Source organism: Bufo gargarizans, chromosome 11, assembly GCF_014858855.1.
Source record: "Bufo gargarizans isolate SCDJY-AF-19 chromosome 11, ASM1485885v1, whole genome shotgun sequence".
Taxonomy (NCBI): Eukaryota; Metazoa; Chordata; class Amphibia; order Anura; family Bufonidae; genus Bufo; species Bufo gargarizans.
In genome coordinates this window covers 83,015,059-83,026,153 of record NC_058090.1, presented here as the reverse complement: position 1 = coordinate 83,026,153, position 11,095 = coordinate 83,015,059, and the positions used below count along the sequence as shown (strand labels likewise).

The window sequence follows — 11,095 nt, the reverse complement described above, 5'->3', positions numbered from 1 at the left end:
TTTGGGTGGTAAGTTGCATGACCGAGCGATAAACGGTGAAAGTAGTGTAGTGCAGAAGTGTAAAAAGTGGCCTGGTCATTAAGGGTGTTTCAGCTAGGGGGGTTGAAGTGGTTAAAGTACACTGCCACTTGCATACCATTCACGGTTTTTAGACTATAACACCAGATTGGTTTTTCAAAAGCTTCATCTTTTTTGAAAGTCACAAAGGTTCATCAATGAGCGTGGATGGATTTTGTGTATGACACCTTTAGGTTTCTAATTATCATACATAGGTTTCTTCTCAGGACAAACTTCATAGAGGTTGTGTCATTGGTAAGATATTTATTAATTTGGGAACTCATATAAAGCAATCACAAATGGAGTATACACACTATACTAGTAGGCGAAATATCACCTACACCTGGCAATAAAGGCAAATATTTCAGATACACAATAGTTATTAGCAGAGGATGACATTATCTATGGTTCATCATGAAGAAGTGAATTAATCTTCCAAGACGACGGCGCCCCCTTTGATCACATGAGTTCCATTTGTCCAATTAAAAATATTTCCATGCATAGTATAATAATCGTTACAAAAATCTTTCACAATTTTGGCGGGCAGAACATAGTCCCACATATGGACATCACGCATTTCACCTACAAATGATTGCTCTGACTGAAAACCACCTCCATAAGTGTCCTGTTCCTGCCCGAGCATGACACTTATCTCAGGTCCTAGGGGAGATCCTTTCTTCGTGCCTTTTCTAGGATAACGCTTGCCATTGATCCAAAGTTCAACCAGTCCTGTTTCGAAATTCCAAGCGACACAAGTGTGTTTCCAATCTAGAACATCTGGATCCACCTTAAAATATATTTCTTCTTGATTTATGTAAACAGAGCATGAGTTTGGAGGGTTTGGAAAAATAAGGAAAGTATTGTCCTTTCCTGAACCAGGAGCGGCTATAGAAAAAAGAGAATGTTCTCGAGTGAGGTCAGTATAGGAGCGTAGACATACGGTAAGTTGGTTTAAAGGTTGGTTGACTGTCGGCCTCAAAATCACATGGTCAGTAGCTGTTTGCTTAGGAAAAGTAAGGATATTTTTACCTAGACCACAAGACAGAGAAAAAGTTTTATTGTGAATAGAGAAAAGTTTAATAATGATTATCAGGCATGTCACCTTAAATAATCATATTTATTAAAATACTACAAATGATTTATATAAAAACGCACTATCCTACTAGAGAACTAGTCATTTAAAGGAGTTGGCTACCTTCTGACTACTGTTGACCAATTTGTGTGTAAGATGTCTATATGGCACTTACTAATACAGCCTTTGTTGAAATTCTGCACCATTTTCTATATTTCACAAGGTATGCCCCCTTGTTTGCCAAGTCTTTTGTGCTGTCCACAAGGAGGTCTTGTCCATAAAATGGTTGCTGATGGAAGGTCATGTGTCCAGGCACCAGACACATAACCTCCATGTGATGTTTACTCCGTTGAAGAACCCTGCACCTACCATTTAGACTTGTAGGGAGTCATGACTTCTGAAGTTGAGCGAATAGCACAGAACATCAAAAACAGCTATATTAGTAAGTGCTATATAATAGTCTTACCTACATATTGGTCACAAGTAGTCAGAAAGTGTCCATTCCCTTTAACCACTAGACATAACCTACAGTTGTAAGGAGAAGTGGTTGAAGGACCTGTGGTTACAGGAGTAGGTTGTGCTGGTCCTCCGGTCAGAGATGTTATTATATTATTGTTATTGTTTTAGATGATGTTGTAGAGCTGTTCCTGTCCTGGTGTATGTGAGAAGAATAGTTCCTGGGGATACTTGTGAGTGTAGTGCAACAGTCCAGCCTGAGGTACCAGCCGTTTCTGAAGCCCACTTCGGATTCCTGTTTTAAAATGTTTTTATAGTTCAAGAATCGAAGGCTGAAGTTATTCTCCGAAGTCTTGCATGACTTCGAACTTAACAAAGTTGCCTCACCGAAGCACATACATTTTAATGCTGTACGGAGACAGGTCTCTGTATAGCATTAAAACAAAATTTTTGAACGAATTGACTTCGGATTGTGGATCCGAAGCTCGATTCGCTCAACACTATTGGCAATGGTCGGCAGGAACAGGGCTAACAATTCTGTTCTTCCCCTCTTGGTAGGAATGGACTGTTCCTACTTCCCGCCAGGAGGAAGCGTTTCAGAGTAGACAGCAAAGCGAGAGGAAGCACATGCTAGAACCCCTACTCATAGGGACCATATACAGTTCTCCTGTAAGACCATCACTTCAGACAGATCATCAAAATACAGAACGCTGTTTCCAGAAAGCATCAGTGTGATAAGTCAGTGAAGTGATCAGTGAACTTTCTTCTTTTAGACACTGCTGCAGGTGATGGACTACTGTCAGACACCCATCAACTCGTTAACAAACAGGCCATACAAACATCAAGCATGAATCACACAGTGGACACCTATATCCACAAGTGCCTGCAAATGCTATTAAATTGCCACCCAACCAGCCTCCATACCTCCTCATCTGGAGCCAAAACGACACTTTGTACTTAATATTGCTGGATGTGCCACAAGTTATATTTTGCACTAAGTAAAGAGAAAATACTATACTTTTACTTACCACCAAGGTATTTTACAACATAATTTACCTGGAAAAAACAGGGGGCACCAAAAGGTGATGCTGGAATCTAAAGGAATTTATTTCTCAGAAGATTAGAAAAGTATTACAAAGGATCAGAAAACCATTGAATCAAGGAAGGACACAAAGCACAGAAAAATATACAATATACAATATTAGCAACTAAAAACAGGACATGACAGCCAAGGGTCACTGGAGTTTTGAATATTGGGTTACTTAGACTTTGAACACATGGTAACCAAAGATAGGACATAGAACTGACTGAACAAGGTGATCAGGGAGAGTTCAGTGAAAATTAGGACACCAGGGAAAGGACACTCTGAAGATGTTGTAAATTGAGAAAATGACTGGTTCTCGAGAAGTACTGTAGATGATCATGCAATGGGCAGGCGGGGCGCCACAATAAAATTCTAGCTTTCAAGGGACCAGATATTAACCTAGGATCCTGGATTGTTCCACTGGGTCACCTGAGACACGACATTTGACAATAGCTTTGATGGTCTTAGGTCATGACTACAACTATGTAGAAGCTAAAAACCGTAGAGGACTGGGTATTATACCACAGGGCACCAGAAGCAATGCATGGAACATAGGGGTAGATTAAAAGTAACTGGACATATGATCCAAGGATTATTCAGGAAATTAACCTTGAGTCTAGCTTTTTGTATCTTTACATTTAAAGTGCCTCTGAATAACCCAAAATAAAGTTCAGCTGCTCTAGTTGGTCTTTCCTGAAATTTTCTTAGTCACATCCCACAGCAAAAGCCATGGTCCACAGAGAGCTTCCAAAACATCAGCGGGATCTCATTGTTAAAAGGTATCAGTCAGGAGAGGGGTACAAAAGAATTTCCAAGGCATTAGATATACCATGGAACACAGTGAAGACAGTGGAGAAAATATGGCACATAGAAACATAGAATGTGTCGGCAGATAAGAACCATTTGGCCCATCTAGTCTGCCCAATATATCTGAATCCTATGAATAGTCCCTGGCCCTATCTTATATGAAGGATAGCCTTATGCCTATCCCATGCATGCTTAAACTCCTTCACTGTATTTGCAGCTACCACTTCTGCAGGCAGTGACATTACCAAGAACTCGATGTCCCTCTAAAATTGATGAAAAGACGAGAAGAAAACTGGCCTGGGAGGCTACCAAGAGGCCTACAGCAACATTAAAGGAGCTGCAGGAATATCTGGCAAGTACTGGCTGTGTGGTACATGTGACAACAATCTCCTGTATTCTTCATATGTCTGGGCTATGGGGTAGAGTGGCAAGATGAAAGCCTTTTCTTAAGACGGAAAACATCCAAGCCAGGCTACATTTTGCAAAAACACATCTGAAGTCTCCTAAAAGCATGTGGGAATAGCTGCTATGGTCTTATGAAACCAAGGTTGAACTTTTTGGCCATAACTCCAAAAGACATGTTTGGTGCAAAAACAGCATTGCACATCACCAAAAGAACCCCATACCCACAGTGAAGCATGGTGGTGGCAGCATTATGCTTTGGGGCTGTTTTTCTTCAGCTGGAACTGGGGCCTTAGTTAAGCTAGAGGGAATTATGAACAGTTCCAAATACCAGTCAATATTGGCACAAAATCTTCAGGCTTCTGCTAGAAAGCTGAACATGAAGAGGAGCTTGATCTTTCAGCATGACAACGACCCAAAGCATACATCCAAATCAGCAAAGGAATGGCTTCACCAGAAGAAGATTAAAGTTTTAGAATGGCCCAGCCAGAGCCCAGACCTGAATCTGATAGAAAATCTGTTGGGTGATATGAAGAGGGCTGTGCCCAGGAGATGCCCTCGCAATCTGACAGATTTGGAGTGTTTTTGCAAAGAAGAGTGGGCAAATCTTGCCAAGTCAAAATGTGCCATGCTGATAGACTCATACCCAAAAGACTGAGCGCTGTAATGAAATCAAAAGGTGCTTCAACAAAGTATTAGTTTAAGGGTGTGCACACTTATGCAACCATATTATATTATTTTTATATTTTTTCTTCCCTCCACCTAAAAGATTTCAGTTTGTTTTTCAATTGAGTTGTACAGTTTGTAGGTCACATTAAAGATGGAAAAAGTTCTGAAATGATTTATCTTTGTCTCATTTTTTTACATCACAGGAACCTGACATTTTAACAGGGGTGTGTAGAATTTTTTTTATCCAATGTACAGAGCTAAAAAAAACATTTAGTAACTCTGCCGTTTCCTTATCTTCAGTGACTAACCCCCCCCCCCTTTACATTATTTAGGGAACCTACCTGCTCGGACCTTGGTTTTTTTAGCATTTATATACTTAAAGAATTTTTGGGGATTTGTTTTGCTCTCTTTTGCCACCTGCTGTTCATTTGGAATTTTATCTCCTTTTTTACAGATTTTATTAAGACCTTTGTAATCTTCAAATGCTACAGCTGACCGCTAATATTTGTATTTTTTAAATCCCTTTTTTGGGTCTTTTATTGCCCTTTCTACAGTAGCTGTAAGCCATGGGGGGTTTCATTTTAGCTGTTTATACTTACTGTTACCTGAAGGAATACATTTTTTTGTGTAATTACTCAATGTGGATTTACAGCTCTTACATTTATCCTCAGTATTATTATGTGACAGTAGCTGCACCCGGTCTATGCCCTGAAATGCTGCCCTCAACCCAGGGAAATTAGCCTTTTTTAAATTCAGTGTCTTTGCTCTGCCTGACAGAGTTTGCTTCTTATAGTTTAAAGGTATACTGTCACCAGGATTAACGATATAGCGATATTTATATGTGCCCATTAGTCTATATGCAGTGTTTAAAATGATCCCACTGTTTATGCTCTGTGTGTGTTAGATTCTTATAAAAACTGATCTTATTGATATGTAAATCACCTCTGTCAGGAGCCCAAGGGGTTGACCCACGATATGTTGGAGCCCAGCCTCGCCCATCGACCTGGAGCCCAGCACTGCCTACCACTTAATTTATTCATACCACTATCCCGGACGTCAGTTCTTCTCAGTGCCGTAATCTCGCGCAGAGGGAGCCGGCGCATGCGCAGTTGACTCATCGAAGCTGGTACCAGTAGTCCGCACGGGCGCAGACTACAGTGTCCACTGCGCTTGCGCGAGATTACGGCACTGAGAAGAACTGACAGGGATAGTGGAGTGAATAAATTAAGTAGTAAGCGGTGCTGGGCTCCGGATCGATGGGCGCGGCTGGTCTCCAACATATCGCGGGACAACCCCTTGGGCTCCTGACAGAGGTGATTTACATATCAATAAGATACATTTTTAAAAGAATCTAACACACACAGAGCATAAACAGTGGGATCATTTTAAACACTGCATGGAGACTAATGGGCACATATAAATATCGATATATCGTTAATCCTGGTGACAGAATCCCTCGAAGGAGAATATAATTATATCGTGGTCACTATTACCTAGTGTTTCTCGAACAGTAACATTACCAACAAGCTCTGCATCATTAGAAATTACCAGATCCAACAGAGCATCGCCCCTAGTGGGAGCTTCTACAAACTGGACCATGAAGTGGTCCTGCAGCAAGTTGAGGAATTTTCTCCCCTTTGCGGTTGAGGCAGAACCATGACCCAAGTCAATGTCTGGAAAGTTAAAATCTCCCATTATGACCACGGTACCAGCCTGTGCAGCCGCTCTATTTCGTTATATAGTTGCGTTTCTATCTCCTCTGTGATGTTAGGGGGTCTATAGATTAAACCAAGTATTATTTTTTCAGTGTTTATATCCATTTGAACCGTTACCCATAAGGTTTCCACATCCTCACCATCCGCACCCACAATTGCCTCTTTCACACTTGTCTTCAGATCACTCCTCACATACAGGCACACGCCGCCACCTTTTCTATTGACCCGGTCTTTCCTAAATAGTGTAAAACCCTCAATATTAACATCCCAGTCATGTGAAGAGTCCAACCATGTCTCAGCCGCACCAACTACATCTATGTGTATGCTAGTACCATAGCCTCCAGCTCCCCCATTTTTCTAGCTAGACTTCTGGCATTTGTGAAAATACATTTTAAATTACTTTTACCTGTAAAATGAATATCTGGGATTTTTGGGTTACCTTGGTTGATGTTTGTATGTAACAGGTTCTTGTTACCAGCAGTTCTATTTTTCATCGGTGTATAGTTCTGCCCAGTCTTCTCCCTACTTTCCTCGCTAACTCCAACCCCCACTAAATCCCCACTGTCCCCTCCTATATCCCATTCTATATCTACACTATCTACCCCCTTAGTAGTATAAACCCCCACCCTCCCCCCAGATCCTAGTTTTATAGCTCCTCCAGCCGTCTAACCATTTTTCCCTCCAGGGCAGTTGCACCCTCCCCATTTCTGCACCCACATTAATTTAGTTTTTTTGTTTTCTTCCCTCCACCTAAAAGATTTCAGTTTGTTTTTCAATTGAGTTGTACAGTTTATAGGTCACATTAAAGGTTGAAAAAATTCTGAAATGATTTATCTTTGTCTCATTTTTTTTTTACAGCACAGAAACCTGACATTTTAACAGGGGTGTGTAGACTTTTTATATCCACTGTATATCTTTTTTTTACAATTGTAATTATGTCAGTCAGGTCACAAACTGTCCTACCTATCTTCAATGAATGACTGCACCACCGTCCCATGGAGGAGTGGTTTTTTATTAGGTTCAGGTTGAAATTATAAAGTGGACTGTATTTGTCTGCTCCTCTAGTCTTTCTGGACATTTTTGGTACAGGATGCTTAATTTCCATTAACCACCTCCCGTCCGCCCATAGACTATAAACGTCCGGGAGGTGATTCTCTATTTCTGAATGGACGTTGCTGAACCCGATAAACAGCTGAACGCTAATCGTGCAGCTGTTTATCGGGTTGCCTGCTGTCAGTGATAGCAGGGCAACCCTTAGGCCTCTTTCACATGAGCGTGTCCGGATAAGGTCCGGATGTGTTGTGGCAAACCCGCGCGAATAGGTACCCAATTGCAGTCAGTTTTTACTGCGATTGCGTTCCGTTGTTCAGTTTTTATCGCGCGTGATAAAAAACTGAATGTGGTACCCAGACCCGAACTTCTTCACAGAAGTTCAGGTTTGGGTTCAAGGTTGTGTAGATTGTATTATTTCCCCTTATAACATGGTCATAAGGGAAAATAATAGCATTCTGAATACAGAATGCATAGTACAATAGGGCTGGAGGGGTTAAAAAAACAATAATTTAACTCACCGTAATCCACTTGTTCACACAGCCGGCATCTCTTCTGTCTTCATCTGTGAGGAAAAGGACCTTTGATGACGTCACTGCGCTCATCACATGGTCCATCACATGATCTTTTACCATGGTGATGGATCATGTAATGGACCATGTGAACGTCCTTTTCCTGTACACAGCAAAGAAGAAGACAGAAGAGATGCTGGGCTGCGCGATCAAGTGGATTAAGGTGAGTTAAATTATTATTATTTTTTTTTAACCCCTCCAGCCCTATTGTACTATGCATTCTGTATTTAGAATGCTATTATTTTCCCTTATAACCATGTTATAAGGGGAAATAATAATGATCGGGTCTCCATCCCGATCATCTCCTAGCAACCATGCGTGAAAATCACACCGTATCCGCACTTGCTTGCGGATGCTTGCGATTTTCATGCAGCCCCTCATCCCGCAAAAAATGAGCCCCTACATAAGAAAATTTCTCAAAAAAAAAAGCAAAACTATAGCTCTCAGAACATAGAGACACTAAAACATAATTTTTGGGGTTTCAAAAATGCTATTATTGTGTAAAACTTAAATAAATTAGAAAAGGTATACATTAGGTATCGCCACATCCGTAACGATCTGCTCTATAAAAATGTCACTTGACCAAACCCCTCAGGTAAACACTGTAAAAATAAATAAATAAAAACTGTGCTAAAACAACCAATTTTTGGGTCACCTTGCCCCATAAAGTGTTATAATGAATGATCAAAAAATCATATGTACCCAAAAATAGTACAATAAAACTGGCACCTTTTCCCCTAGTTTCCAAAATAGGATCACATCTTGGGAGTTTCTACTTTTAGGGTGCATCAGGGGGGCTTTAAATGGGACATGGTATCTAAAAACCATGTGGAGTTCCTTTTCTTTTGCGCCCTGCCGTGTGCCCATACAGCAGTTTATGACCACATATGGGGTGTTTCTGTAAACCGCGGAATCTGGGTAATAAATATTGAGTTTTGTTTGGCTTCTAACCATCGATGTGTTAAAGAAAAAATTGGATTAAAATGGAAAATCTGCCAAAAAAGTGAAATTTTAAAATGTGATCTCTATTTTCCTTTAATTCTTGTGGAACGCCTAAAGGGTTAAAAAAAGATTGTAAAATTGGTTTTAAGTAACTTGAGGGGTGTAGTTTCTACAATGGGGTCATTTATGGGGGTATCCACTATGTAGGTCCCACAAAGTGACTTCAGACCTGAACTGGTCCTTAAAAAGTGGATTTTGGCAATTTTCTTAAAAATTTGAAGAATTGCTTCTAAACTTCTAAGCCTTCTAACGTCCTAAAAAAAGTAAAATTAAATTTCCAAAGTGATACCAACATATATTTTATGAGGTATCACTTTCTGTTTTAAAAGCAGAGAAATTGAAATTTAGAAAATTGTGAATTTTTCAAACTTTTTGGTAAATTTGGGATTTTTTCATAAATAAAGGTGAAATATTGTGACTCAAATGTATGACTATCGTGAAGTACAATGTGTCACGAGAAAACAATCTCTGAATTACTTGGATAAGTAAAGGAGTTACAAAGTTATTACCACATAAAGTGAGATATGTCAGATTTGCAAAATTAGGCCTGGTAAGGAAGGGGGCAAATGGCCCAGATGGGAAGTGGTTAAACATTTACTTACCTTGCAGAGCAAAACATCCAGAAAACAGCAGAAAAATAATGGAAACCTTTTTCATTTTGCTGTAGAAAAAACCCCAGTATGAATTAATATTCAGCAACTTTATATAAGTCAATCCAAGCATCAATGACTCCTTTTCAATGAACAAAATAGGTCATGTCCTTGAAGGGGTTGCCTGCATTTTTTATATTGATGGCCTATCTGTAGGATAGGTCATCAGTATCTGATTGATAGGGGTCTGACACCCCCGTTTAATCAGCTCTTTGTGAGTAGCTTCAGTGAAAGAACCACACAGCCCCATCCAGAGCTGGTTACTACAGCTATGTTCCCCTTCAAGTGATTAGTAAGGGTTCTGGTTATCGGAACCCTGTCCATGTGATATCCTGAGGATAGGCCATCAATATCAAAATAGTGGACAATCTCTTTAAGTTATTCAATTGCCGAATGTGAATATAACCTTGTATTAAAACAATGAAAACATACAGTAGGTAAGCCGATATCAACAGCAACCCTCGTAGTGTAAGTGACTAAAGGAATGAACTTGGTTAGACATTTCACAATATCTAATTAAAAACATTTAAAAAGAGGTAAAATTCAAAAACATTAACAAAATGGCCTGCTCTACATAGTACTACACTATAATAATCCTCATAATACTCCAACATATAACTATAACTATACACTATAATTCTGCACTGAGGGGGCGGGTAAATATGTCTCCACCTAGAAGTTATCAGGACAGATGTCTTACCTTCTCCTCAATGCCACATCTGATTCTGTGTGTTAAGCAGTCACTATGGTTTTATATAGAGGAATGCAAATTTTGAACCACAGCATTGGTACATGGGGAAGTTCAGTGTTGTAACTTTTTAGCAGTAGTTATGAAATGGTACTCTTTTGCAATGTTTAAAAAAAAGTATTAACCAGTCCCTTGACCTTTTTAATGTTGTATTGTGTAATAATGTATATCATATAGCCTTGTATGTCATATATCAGATTTTTATAGAGGCTGATGAACAAAAACAAAAATTACGATCAAATTTCCCCCCCTCCCCCATGTTGAATGTACAGTTCTATTTGCCATGTGTCCACTGTGAGTAGTACATGTGTAGCAAGTACAGTGGTGCTTGAATGTTGACGAATCCTTCAGCATTTTCAAAATTTCGGCATAAATTTGACTTACAAGTTAATCTACAACTGCATCTAAACATTTCCGAAGTATCCTGGTTAGTCCTGTACATCAGCTTGGATAAATTTTAGCCCATTTCTCCATTCCAAGCAGCTTGAGCTCTGTTATGTTGGTGGGTTTTCCATTCCAAGCAGCTTGAGCTCTTTTATGTTGGTGGGTTTCCTTCCATGAACTGCTCCCTTCAGGTCCTTCCACAACATTTCTACTGGATTAAAGTCAGAGCTTTTACTTGGCCAATCCTAAACTTTAATTTTCTTCTTTTTTGGCCATTGCTTGGTAGAACAACTCGTTTGATTAAGGTTGTTGTCTTCCTGCATGACTCACGATCTCTTGAGATTCAGCTCAGATGTCCTGACATTTTTCTTTATATTCTGCTGGTGTAATTCAGAATTCATTGTCCCATCAACGATGGCAAGCTTTC

General features: G+C 39.8%; 1 protein-coding gene across 1 annotated transcript; it reads right to left on the bottom strand.

Annotated features, from left to right (window-relative positions):
• Window positions 1-312: 312 nt before the first annotated feature.
• On the bottom strand, window positions 313-10,321 carry LOC122922014 (jeltraxin-like). The gene is made up of 3 exons (XM_044272408.1): window positions 10,237-10,321; window positions 9,489-9,547; window positions 313-1,086 (listed from the first exon to the last, which is right to left on the bottom strand). Exons 2-3 carry the CDS (start codon window positions 9,541-9,543, stop codon window positions 485-487), a joined length of 657 nt encoding a protein of 218 aa, XP_044128343.1. The 5' UTR covers window positions 9,544-9,547; window positions 10,237-10,321; the 3' UTR covers window positions 313-484.
• Window positions 10,322-11,095: the final 774 nt, after the last annotated feature.

Excerpts from the sequence above, each read along its gene's own strand:
- LOC122922014 (XM_044272408.1), bottom strand. The coding sequence starts at position 9,543 with ATGAAAAAGGTTTCCATTATTTTTCTGCTGTTTTCTGGATGTTTTGCT. Across the intron at positions 1,087-9,488 it reads TGGATGTTTTGCTCTGCAAG|GTAAAAATATCCTTACTTTT; the intron begins GTAAGTAAATGT and ends CTTGTGGTCTAG.